At 41.8% G+C, this 13,104-nt stretch overlaps 1 protein-coding gene across 1 annotated transcript in view; it reads left to right on the forward strand.

The window, feature by feature from the left end:
* KIF5C (kinesin family member 5C) overlaps window positions 1-7,924 on the forward strand; it is a 63,847-nt gene extending 55,923 nt beyond the window's left edge. Inside the window, exons 24-26 of the mRNA XM_009319024.1 lie at window positions 514-730; window positions 1,742-1,855; window positions 7,775-7,924. Coding sequence (XP_009317299.1) covers window positions 514-730; window positions 1,742-1,848 — 324 coding nt within the window. The 3' untranslated portion in view covers window positions 1,849-1,855; window positions 7,775-7,924. The remainder of the gene's footprint in view (window positions 1-513; window positions 731-1,741; window positions 1,856-7,774) is intronic.
* The last annotated feature ends 5,180 nt before the right edge of the window (window positions 7,925-13,104 follow it).

The raw sequence follows: 13,104 nt of genomic DNA on the forward strand, positions 1-13,104 counted from the left end.
AAGCATGCCGTAACCAGTGGAGATGATGAATTTTTGACGATGTACTTGTTCATAAGCCATATTTAAGCATTGCCATTTTGAAATAATGAGGTGACCAAATATTTGCGAAATGCCGGACATTTCTGCGTTCTGAAGAAATGCAGAACTTCTGCCACAGTTGCTCCTGAAGTCTAGGAAAGTGGATATCTTGGTAGCAGGGTTTGTCCTGGAGCCCTCGCCCGCCAGGATCAGATCTGTGAGGTTTTGCTGAATGGAGTAAAACTCATTTGTTCTTTGACCTTTCTGGAAAATTTAAATGAATATCATACCTCAGCTAGACAAATGAACTGCATGATTAAAAATAAATCTCTCTTTGACTTAAGCTTTTCACAGTCATTTCTGGAAGAAACCTGTTTCTTTCATTCGTAGTGTACAAGGTGTGAAGAGGAATCGGTGGTATTTTCTGTCTCTCCTGGTAAGAGGACCTTTCCCATAGTTTCTCACAGGATATTTTTGAAACTTCTTTTCTTGCAGTTGGTACGTGATAATGCAGATCTTCGTTGTGAGCTTCCTAAGCTGGAAAAACGACTTAGAGCTACGGCAGAGAGAGTTAAGGCCCTGGAGAGCGCACTGAAGGAGGCCAAGGAGAACGCCATGCGAGACCGCAAACGGTACCAGCAGGAGGTAGATCGCATTAAGGAGGCTGTGAGAGCCAAAAACATGGCACGGAGAGCACACTCTGCTCAAATTGGTAAGGACATGGAGCTAAAGGGTTAGCGGTTGCTCACATACTTCATGGCTGGTCTGTTTGCTCATGTTGAAATAGAGAGAGCTTTGAAAGCAGCAGTCCAGGGCAAACCACAGAGTCTGCTTCTCCTCTGCTGCACAGGAATCTTCAAAGACTTCACTTTTTAATAGAATCTGCCCCACCTAAAGTTTAAAGTGCCTCTGCTATTTAGCTCAGTAAATAAATGGCATAATGGGTCTTGTGTGCCCTTCTAGTGACCTGAAAACTTGTCTCTTTAAATTAGTCTCTCACTTTCTTCCTCCTCCCCCACATACTCTCCCTCTGCTTTCATTCTTTCCTTGCCTTTCTGGACCTTGTCCCTTCCTCTCCTTTCCCCTGACTACTCGTCCTTGTGACTTAGTTTGGACTGTGTAGAGTCAAAAATCTTCCTATATAATTCGGATGCTTGATATATCTTTGGCTCAATCTGAATGCGTGCATACAATCAAATGGTGTTTAAGATGGGGCAACTTTTGAAGTGATTTGTTGGAATTGCTAAAGTAGAAGGATAATGCTTTGGATGGTGATGCTAATACTGGTGTCTTAAAACCTGAGAAAGAATTAGGGAGCACACAATATTTCCTGCTGTATGCTACCTCTTGTAGAAAGCCATTGACGGCTTTGTCTCGGCCTCTTCTGGAACGATAGAAATAGTAAAATTGGACATAGAAAGTACATTACTGACCACCAAGTGAGTCATGACATCCCTCTGTTGTGTAGACAGTCCATAATCTTTGCGGAGATGAGGGGCATGCATAGGATGGTTAAATGGCTCTGTCACAGGCAGAAAAGGGATGTATTTGTTGTTGGCCGAGGTAAAGGAATGCTGTGTTCCACAGAGCTAGATTACAGACTACTCTGCCGAGCACGGCTCCTTGTTTGGGAACAATGGGGCTCATACTAGAGGTGAAGGTGAGGTAGAAAACCTTGTGTGAAAGCTAAATGTCTTGTTGGTTTCCTACTTCTCCTCTGCAGCCAAGCCCATCCGCCCCGGTCATTACCCAGCGTCTTCTCCAACGGCTGTCCATGCCATCCGAGGGGGAGGGATGTCAAACTCCAGCTACTATCACACCACCAAATAGACGAGAAGTAAGACCAAAGTAACTTACTCACCTGTTCTTTCACTGATCACCCAGTTTTCTTATGTTTCAGTCTTGCTTTTAGAAGATCCACAGTATTTTTTTTCTAGTTTCAGTAGGAGTCGTTTGCTGATAATTTAACTGTGAAAATTAGTAATTTAAGTGAGGAGTGCCTTGTTAGAATGCTTTGCAAGCTGCCGATGAGAGTTTTTATTTTAATGACTTATCACTTAAAACTTCTTTTCATAAACTAAAATGCTCTGGTAAATCTGTACTGAAATTCACACATAGAGGTGTGAAACTCATGTAGTAAAAATAGCATTCCAGAGGTTCCTTCTGCCAATATAATTTCCTGCTTTCTGTAACATGAATATGTTTCCGTGTTGTGACATTCCAGCCTGGGACAGGGGTAGAGCAGCCGTAAGTGGCAGCAGCACAGAGCTCTCCAAATTTGAGTGTCACAATTCGCAAGGGCTTGAGGGTTTCTCCTAAGTAAAAATCTTATCCTGGAAAGACGAGCAGCATATTCCCGTGAGACTGCTTCATGTACCCTCCTCTCCCATTTATTTCTTTAAATGCTCATTATTTCTGAGATATTTTACATCTGCTATTATTTTAGAGGATAACTTTATGTTACAGGCATATTAAGAGTTGGATGGTAGTGAGTGGCTGTGAAAAGCAGCCAGTGGACTGCTAAGTTGTCCCTCCAAGTTTGGCTTTTTCCCCTCCTTGAGGATTAATTCTGTCTTAACGACTCTCTTCTGATAGTGTGTGGTTTCCTTTAGGCACTTGGCATTCTTCGGTGTTTTTTGCTTTTTCTTTTTTTTGGAGAATGTTTCATGTCACGCATGCATGCAAACCATCCATCACGTCGCACTCAAGCTGTTATTGTGTTACGCGGATTGTTTCTGTTCATTGTGTTTTCCATGAGCCCTGTAGCTGCAAGCAACATATTTTCGCTGTGGATGAATTAGGGCAAGTCTTTGCTGAGTGTTTTTGTGCATTAGTTCATTCTGAACTGAAATTGGCTTTTCCATCTCACAAGCGAGATAGCCTCTGTCTAGCTACTTCACTGCGTTCCCACCTCTGTGAAAGAGCAAAGGGAAGAGAGTGTGATACAGAGGCATGTAAAATATTTCCAAACATATATCATACCAGCTGCTCCGTGGGGAAAAAAAGCGGCTACCTGCCTAAACTGGGTGGGCCTTTAATATACCATCTGCTAGGAAATTAAGTGCCAGACTCAAGCAGGCCACACATTAGGTAAAGGCACGTGTCAAGTGAACAACTGTAGATTAATAAAAGTTATTAACAAAATAAATACACTTAAAACTAGATAGGTGTATAACAAGATAGGACTTTGGAAGTCAACAAAAAGCAGTCAGAAAGCACAGAACACCTCTCAAATGTTTTAGATGCTGAGGTTTAGATTTGAGGGCGGTGGAGGATGGGCAGATTCAGGCCACGCTTGGAACATGTTGCAGAGGAGCTCGTGGACAATAGGGGTGGAGAAGAAGAAGATGGAAGATCTTAGAAGAAACGGGGTAAACTTACGGATTTATGGTTTCTGAAAAAATTAGAAAAAAACCCCTCTGAAAACCAAATGGAAGCCCTATGGGTTGGAATGAAGCCATTTAAAAAGTGCGTATGTGTGGGTTTTTTCTTAATTGGCAGTAGTGCTTCTTTATGGCTTTTATCGGTCTTGTTTCCATATTGCTCGAGATTGAGTCTCAACACCTGCCTGTATTATGTATCACGTATTATATGTAAGGCAACAATTTGAAATGTCGTGGGAGTTGGACTTACGGATCCTTATGGGTCCCTTCCAAGTCAAGATACTCTATGATTCTATTCTATGATTACTACTTCAGAGAACCATATTTTAGGCTTTATTATTGGTTTCCAAACTCAGTCAAGTTCTAGATTTTTTGCACACATCTAGAAAGGTGTTTTGAAGATGTAAGGCCGGGCAGTGATTAAAGAAGGTCAGTTCTCATCATTTCTGGTCCTTCAGTTACAATGATTACTGGCAAATTGCAACTATTTGGCTGCCAAAGGATTTTGGGAGCATCAGAGTAATCTGAATTCTGAGCTTGGATGAAAGCCCAGGGGCCTGAGTAAGAGTGTTAGTAAAGGTACTACTTGTGCAGGGAAAAATTTATACAGATTATTTCCATAACATCATTGAGATGTTTCTGTGCTCTGCAGAACTACACCATGCTTTTGAGTGGCACAGTTCTACACAGCTAGAATTAGAACAGAACTTCCTTTTGCATTCATTTAACAGCAGTGAAATAAAGGTGGGGCTTCTATATAAATGTTTGCTGTCAAGTAACATACCCTATCTCTGGAATGAAAATTTTATACAAGGATGAGGGGCAATTTATCTTACGTTCATTCATCACTCACAGTGAAGATAATAGATGCTTATTGCTGTTAGACGGGTCAGTGATGATGATTCATTAACTCAGCAGCCTACCCCTCCGTAAGAGCCAGTATTGCTTGTGCTGTTTTTACGAAGTTCATTGGTAAAATTTCTTCTGCGGAGCTGGGCCAGCCTACGAGGCTAATCAGGACGGGGTTCAGACCTCGCCCAGTTCGGGCCACCTTGCCTAGGTGCAACGTGCATGATGTAAGGAGACGATTTCTACCCCAGAAAGCATAGCATCTGATGAATAACAGTAGCAGATGGGAAAGAAAGAAACGTGGGCGTTGATAAAATGTGGTCCTGGAATTGCAAACTGCCGGTAGCTGGCTTAAAGAGGAGACTCGGGAGGCCAAGGAGCGTCTGCAAAGCTCTGTGAGATAACTCCTCGCTCTGTCTACATCGCAGACGCTTTTGAAAATACAAGTGCAATGAATTTGTTACCTGGGGCGTACCTCAAACCTAGATTTCGGACATGATCAGGAAGGGAATTCACATTGGTGCAGCTAGCGGGATAATTGCTGCAGTAGAAGTCCTGCTTGGGTTGCAGTGTATTTCTGTAAGAAGGTGGCGCTGGAATGGCCACAACCTTGTAGCTGAATTTATGCCAGGGTTTCGTGGAGGCAGCCTTGGGGATTTCTAAATGTTTATTTCTGTAGCACAGTTTTGAGTCAGTTCTTACAGTTTAACCTTTTCTGTTTTAACAGAAGTGGTTGAAATGTATTCTTCAATGCAATTCTTACAAAGTTTTTTAATGTTGCGGAGAAAAGTATTTTGACAAAACCTTAAAGAACAATACTCCCCACGTGAGCATAGCTGCAAATCATGTCATGTGGATGACTGCAGTTTAGTTTCTCTGCTGGTCAACTACAAAGCTTAGTTGTATATTGTCGTATTTAAAGCTCTCTGTGGGAATACTTTCTAAACATAACTAAACATGGTGCAGGTTTCAAAAAAGGTTAATATTAAAGTTTTTCAAGTAACACTGGGAATTAAAAAAGCAAAAACTACAATATGTATTCTGCTTTAGATAGGAACAAAAAAACCAAACCAAAACCCAAATTGTTTTGACTCTTTCTCATGCTGCCCCACAAAGTTTAGGCCAAAAATGGCACAAAATTATGGAATCGGATTGTATAGTGACTTTGATAGGGTTTTTTTCTAAATCGTTAAAGAAAACCTATAATAATAAGTTTTAGTAATGGAAATAAGCATAAAGGCAGCGTCTGAGCAAACCCGAACGTCCCTTGCAGCGTGCTAGTTAGTAACTGCCGGATTGAAGTGAGTAATGGGAAAAAGGCATTAAGCAGTAGAAATCTATGCTGAAATGTTTTTCATGCTTAAAATATGTGGACAGACCACTATTAGTACAAATCAGCTCGTTTTGAAGTTCTGTCTTTAAATTCATGAAGTGGACCTGCTCAGAACCCCCCTGCACCCCATCTGGAGGACACAGGTCCTGTTACTCAGGTTGCTCACGGAGAGGTGAGCCACGGTAGTGCTGCGCTTCTGCAGCTCATGATCTAATAAGGGCTTTCTCCAGACGGAGCAGAGATCATCTCCGAGTCTGCTTTAATTATACCTCGGACCTAACCTGGCCCCGCACACAGAACAGAGGGCCGCTAGCGGGGTTCAGGGACGGCTGAGGTTTGGGGCTCAGGGAAAGCACGGGTGATAATATTCAACGCTTGAGAGGCTTTGTTGGGCAGCCCTTGAGGTGCTGTACGCAAACTTCCAGGTTTGCTGTCACCATTTCTGCAACACCTTTCCCGGTGACCGAGCTGCAGGCTGGAGGATGCTCTCCTGGTATGGGTAGACCTGTGCGCAAGCCGGCACGCCGGGGATGCTCAGGCGCTGCCTGGAAGCCTTTGGACAGACAGACCAGGAGCAGATGCGTGGGTGACGTGCGTGCTTTCGTATTTCAAATCTGAAGGAAGCTGGTTATCTGCCTGTCCTGCCCTTCTAATGTTTGCTCAAACTTGTCCGATACCTCGTTTCGAAAGAGAAGGAAAGGACTGACATGAAGATAGGCTAACGATGGCAGTAATGCTCCATCATGGCCTACTGGAATTATTAAAGCGACTTGCACTGGGGTCTGTATTTGTGAAGTACGCTGTGCAAACAGGCTCCTGTCTGTATGTCCCTTATCTCAAAGTCTCTGGCATGTTCCTAGCACCTCCCCATCCCTGAGCAAGATGAATAACTGTATTTAATCTAGCCAGACCATAGTTAATCTAGGCCAATAAGATGCATAAATTAATAACCATCCTGGTTTCCTTTAAGGTGTTAATAAGGATGATGACTAGGAGCTAACTACAATTCCCACCGTTAATTTAGGGTAAATTTAAAACCATTGATGCATCGATATTTGATCGATGTACAAGTATAACTTGATCTTGAATATGGACAAGTTTTTTTTTTTTTAAATAACTATACAAGAAAATGCTTAATTGATCATTGATGCATCGATATTTACCTATTTATTTATTTTTATTACTTGATCTTGAATATGGGCAAGTTTTTTTTTTAAAATAACTATACAAGAAAATGCTTAATTGAGGAAAACACATCTCTTTGTAAGGCTGATTTTGTATTAGCTAATTTAATAATGTACTAGGCACGTTCAGTTACTTATGTGGTGCTTTCCATACGGCTAATGAGAAAGGGGGGGGGAATTCAAACCCAAGAGTTTTTAAAAGTCCGTATTTCAAGTGTTTTATAATCAACTTTAAATCACCTTTGTACTTGCTAACGTGCCTTGAACTTTGCTTCTGGATGGAATTACTGTTAAATTAGTGAGAGAGATGCCTGTATAATATGCATATATGTTATCTAAAATTATATAGTATATTTTTATAATATATTGCCAGGATGTTATATAAAATATTTTTTTATATTTCTGTAAACACATATTTTGTGTGTGTGTGTTAGGAAAGCACCTCTCTGTCAGGAGACATATGAAACAGAAGGATTGTTTGGGATTTGTATTTTTTCAGCCTTTCGTTTTATAATAAGTTTTCAAACTCAACTGCAGTTACTTTCCTTACTTGTTGTGTAAGGTATGCCCGCGTCTGCTCTTCAGCATATCCAAGTGCCGACCAGTGGGGAGAAAAATCCCATTAAAAGAACAGAGAGATAAAAGGGAAAAAACAGTTAGACCTTTAGATAGCGTTTAAGGATGTATTTAGGCAAGACATAACGCTGTGCTACGGGTGGCAAAGAATGCCTTTCATCAAGAGAACTGTTTCATTATGACTGTGCCAATTTGTGGGCTGGAAAGATAGATCTGACAAAATTCCTCTCCAAGACTTAGTAACCGAAACCCTAATTTCATGAATCGTTAAAATTGTGCTTTACCTGACGCTGGTGTCGTCGCTGTTATCGTGGCTCTTTGGTTGCTGCGCATCCTTTCCGTGAAGTGGGGGTATCGGTTGCTTTGCATATCTGCATTCTAATCTCAAACGTCCACTAATTATCCTTACCTTTCTTGCTCTCTTTTGACAGGTCAATTCCACTTAGCATGTTAAGGACTGTCATTAAGTCACTAGTTTCTTCCCTTCAACCTGATCCACATCCTATTCATCCTGCGCTTCCTGCAGCCATCTGCAATGCACTGGTCCCAGGTATTTCGAGCTTCGTAGGATCTCCGCGTGTACAGAAGTGTTCAGCAGCTCAACTCTTCTGCAGATACTTGTACAATGTATTTAACATAACCATCTAAGTAACGATAGGAAGTCTGCCGCTCAGAATCTCTCACTGACTGCGTTTGACCCCTTGGCGCTGGGTAGGTTGGGGCTTCTACGCTCAGACTGATGCTTTTTCGAAGTCCTCTGTTGCATCAGTAAAGCCCGACTTCTGGCATCAAAGAATTAATTATTCAATGACCAAGTGCCATCAAAGGCAGGTGATTGTGCTCTGTCATGACTGATTTACTGTATAATATACATATTATTTTATATTTTTAGGGGATGAAAATGTGCTGCTATATGGTTTAATTTTACTGCTTACATTTTCAGAAGTAAATTTCCCCAAAGAACCATTTGTAATATCCTGATAAAAATCTTTGGACTGTATAAAATAACCTTTATTGCAGTACCTGGTAAAGATCAAACGGGATGCAGAGAAATCTGTTAGTATAGATCTAGGTTTTGAAGTTTGGTAGTTACATGAATATATCTGTGTGACCTATCTTAAAATTAAGATCCGATCTGCTTGTAGTTCTCCCTACGGTGGTGGGTTTTCCTGGAGTGTGATGGCTAGCCGTGTGTTTGTAAGCGTTGTTCTCTATGAAATTTTGAAGACTTTCAGAATGCTGCGGAAATCTTGTCTTGGAAAAGCCGACAAGCATCCCCCCTTTCCCCTTCCCGCATGCCTTCGGCAAGCCCCGATCTGTTCACGCCGGAATTCAGATACCGGAGCGAACAGTCCCCTACCAGAACAGACGCGACCTTAAAGAAACAAACGAAGAAAAGGAAAATTCCCCCCCAAGCCCCGGCCCTTACCTTAAAAAAAATTATATAGAGAGAGTCCAAAAGGAGGTGAGAGCTGTATACTCGAGCTGTCCTTTGCAGACCAGATGTGGGAGTACGTTTGTGAGGAGGTGAAGAGCGTGCTGCAAGGGGAAAAGAACGTCTTTACAAGTTACAATACGCGCGGCGTCCTGCGGATGGTACGCTCGTGCGCACGGAGCTCAGGATGAGACCGCTTGCCTTTCCTGGATCTCTCTTTCGTGCCAGACAGAAAGTTTCCATCTTCTCAGCAAGGGGGCACTGGAATCGTTCTGGGAAGGTTCCGCTGGCAGGCAGAAGCTGCTGCTCCTCCTCCCTGCCTACCGCTTCTGTGACACACAGACACAGACACACAGACACACATATCCTCCTTGTTCAGATGTGCATAGTACGCAACGTTACGTCTTAACGAAGCACGGATTCTAGGAAGGTTACGGCCGAGCATAGCCCTCTAGTCTTGTTTTGCAGACGTTTGCTCGTATTTAATTTGAGATTGATTTTTTTTTTTTTAATTTCTGAACGTGTTTGTTAGTAGACGTAGCACTATTTAGTTAATGTAGAGCGTTTTGAAAGATTGTGAATTGACTTTAGATTTTTCTTTTCCTACTGAAATTATTTAGGTTGTTGCAAAGTTAAGTTGGACTTAATTTAACTTTTTTTTTAATGTTGCACTATCTTGGGGAGCATTTTGCTAAAAATATTTAATGAAGCTGCAAATTTGCATGTATTTAATTTATTTTGTATTTTCCAAAGTTTTATATTTTTTTTCTTTATGTGCATGTGCACTGCCAGAAAAATGAACTGTGAACTTGCCATATGCAATCTTTAATAAAATTACTAATTCAGAACTACTCTGTGCTATCTTATCAGCTGTTCAGAGCTGAAATTTCTACTATGAACTAACGATCCTCTTGTTTTGGTTCTAAAGCAGCTGTCTTGGAGAAGATACCACACTTAATGGCTGTCAAAGATTTTGTATTGTAGCAAAACTTTTGTTCTGTCTCTCGAATTCAAAGTTGGGTATGGAAGGATATCGTAGACGCAGCATTAGCTTAAAAGACTGTATGAAGTTCCTCGCACCATCACCATTAGTTACGTCCGGCAGTTTAGACGGCTTTCTTCAGCTTGAGTAATAAGTTAGCTTTGACATCTCTTAATTGCGCTGGTGCTGATCAGCCAGTCAGTTCACCTGGCTCCAACAATCTAAGTTTCTCCAAGTTAACTTTTACGTCAAGGCTGTAGGAGGACTTTCCGTAACTGAAGCGCTGAAAAGAGGCCGTAGGCTAAAATCCTCAAAAAGAAGTACAGAAGAGATTTACTCGATTGGAAATGATTAATTCTGTCAGTTGAACTTACTCTGCTTATAGATGGATTCTTGTTTCGTAAGCCTATTTTAATTAGGCAACTTAAGTTTGTATTGCGTATTGTATATTCAACTTTTGTACCATTTTTAAGTCTTACGCATTTTATATATGGAAATGAAAACCACGCATCTGCTCTGCAGAGATCGAAACCTGTCTCCCGCTACGTCTCCATTACTTGACGCTATCTTCCTTTCTTTGCTCTTCAAACGTTGTGTTATATTTATTCTCGGCTGACTTTAAAGTAGTGATTTGTATAGCGCAAATTAAATTTCACATCTAAAATGTCGTGCATGGGACAACTTTTGGTGGCAATACTGTTCACAAATGGAGAACGTACTTCAGATGGAAGGAAAGTGCATATTGTCCTTTTTGCTGGTAATTAAAGAGTATTTCCTGCTCACTTGAGCTTCTCCTAATGATATGTTCAAATATCTTGTGTTTGTCCTTGAGTTCACGTTTCATCGACTTGTTTTCTCGAAAGCAAGGAAAGTTTTAAACCTGGAAAGATCTTTGCTGATGCATTTTTAAGTTTGTACTTAACTCAACAAGGGTGAGAGTGGATTATCCTGACTATATTGAAAACCAAAAAATAAGTTGCAAAAAAAAAAAACTTTACTACAATAATTTCTGCCTGCAGAACCTTATGAGTTTAAATTTCGTTTTATAAAGCCTAATGGACTAAGATGCACATTTGCCTGAAATTTTGATAACTAAGGCTTGGAAATAAACAAAATGAAGACTTTTAAGCTGAACGTTGTTTCATTTGAATAAATGGGTCTTTAAACCAAACGGTCATGCAGGTCCAAAAGGAAAAGGAGGCCTAATCAAATTTCTGTTGTTGGAGAAGATGGACTTTTGTGCAAACATGAAGGAAGTACATCTCAATTGGAAATGGAAGGAATCCAAAACTAAATTGGCAGGATAATCTTAATCTGCCCTTGCTTTGATTTTCGTCTTCACTGTGCCTGTACGAACTGCGAAGTGCACTGGGGAACACCCGCTGTGCCGGATGGAACACCGCTCCACCAGTTCCTCTCTCGCTCTCACAATCTTGGCCATTGAAACACTTTTCGTTGTGGGAGAACCACGGGGGTGGAGGCATTCTGTAGAATTATCCATGTCTAGTTTGTAAAGTGTGTAACGTGTACTGCAGATGTGTATTCTCTGGGCTCTATGTATCTTTACAGTAGTGTTCAATTTAGGAAAAAATAAATTGTGGACACGTTTTGCTGGTAACAAGGGGAAATTTTTTGCCATTGCATCAAACGATGCTGAAATGTATTAAACTCTTGATAGCAGACCTGAACCCTCCTTCCCCCATCCCATGGAGATAAGTCTTTTATCTTCGTTGTAAAATTCTATCAGAGATGGATGGATACACTGGCAGACTGCATGATGTATCATTCAAAAACCGTTACAGTGGAAAATAAAACTGAACTAAACTTTGCGGTGTGCATGTTGTGTGACACATTACGTACAGCATCCCTGTTACAGGGGCGCTCTGCCCCTGCCCGTGGCGTGCAGGAGTGACCCGTTCAATGGCACCACGCTTGAGAGAGTGCTGGAGTCCACTGGATTTTAGCTTTTCCTCTAAATGCGTAGAAAGTAATTAGAAGGCTTGGACGACTCGCTGGGAAATGAGCACAGGAATTTTTTTTTTTTTTTGATAAATAATTGCATCTTCTCTACTACCTCTCCGTGGAAATCTTCCTTCTTCCTATTCTTTTTCAGTAGCCTGGAGGGTGACGGGGAGACTCTTACCCTCTGCATGCATTTCCATTTTTATAGGAATGTTACACTCACTTTATATATACAGCGTAATGGAGTAAAAGTTCCTGTGTCCTTGCCACCTCCCTTAAGTCATACTTGGGAGCTTTATTAAACGGCTTATTTTCAGTAATTATTACTCCGAGCATGTCTCAATTATAGTGTTACTGTTCCACTCAGCTATGCAAATTGATGACGCTCCAGAATTTCTGTAGAAATGCTCCGTTTTTGCTGCTGAGTAGATTTCTAATGAGGATTATGTGGTTTTGCATCATTACTTACGTATGCTCACGCGGCTTTCACTTGGGGCCTGCTAGGAACCCAGAAGCATTGGAAGCCGCTTACAGCCAGGCTCTATCAGCGTTCTTGCTGGTGACGGGTGGCCGACGGACCCGGGGGGCAAGTACAGGTCTCCGAGAGCTACGTAAATGCCACCGAGCAACTAAGCGTTTAGGATGCACCGACGACATCGAGGTACTCACATAATCATGATGATTAACCCGGTATGTTCAGTAGGGCAGACGACTGTCCTAGCAGACTTAGAAATTAGTCCGGTCAAAGTGGGAGTCAATTATTTCTAAATCGGAATGAACTTCCGATTACGCTACTGCATGCGGAATGAAGAGCTCTGGCTCCGTCGGGGACGAAGAGGCTCTCCGCTGTAGATGGTTTATATTAGGGAGCGCAGCCGGGACTCCCCAGCATTCCCCACTAGTCCTGCAGACGGAGGCAAACGCCGTACGGTGCCGCGCCGCAGAGCTTTTTCCATGAGTCAAAAAGATGCACCCATTAAGATCTCCTAGATAAAGCTTGTGCCTGGAGGACGAACTCAATTATAGAGCAGGCTGTTTGCAAGTGTATCCCTATCCCTACAATTTCATTTTCAGAATGTTGGATTGCATCAGTTAATTAACTATCAAAACAACGCCAATCATTGTATCCATTTCCAAGATTCGGCTTGCACAAGAGTACCGTGAAAAGCAAAGGGTAGGGCTTTGCATCCCTAGAAAAATCCTCACCGCCCGTCTATCGCTATTGATGAAAATACCAATTAGCTGAAACTTACATGCTTTAAATTTGTCTTCCAGCAGAGCTGAACTCAACGGAGACCGTATTTATTCCGTAGTTTTGGCTTAAGATGCCCGACGGTCGTACTTCATCAGCTCACGCTCAGGTGCTCGGTACCCGAGCCGGG

This window comes from Pygoscelis adeliae, unplaced genomic scaffold, assembly GCF_000699105.1.
Source record: "Pygoscelis adeliae isolate BGI_AS28 unplaced genomic scaffold, ASM69910v1 Scaffold222, whole genome shotgun sequence".
In the NCBI taxonomy this organism is placed as follows: Eukaryota; Metazoa; Chordata; class Aves; order Sphenisciformes; family Spheniscidae; genus Pygoscelis; species Pygoscelis adeliae.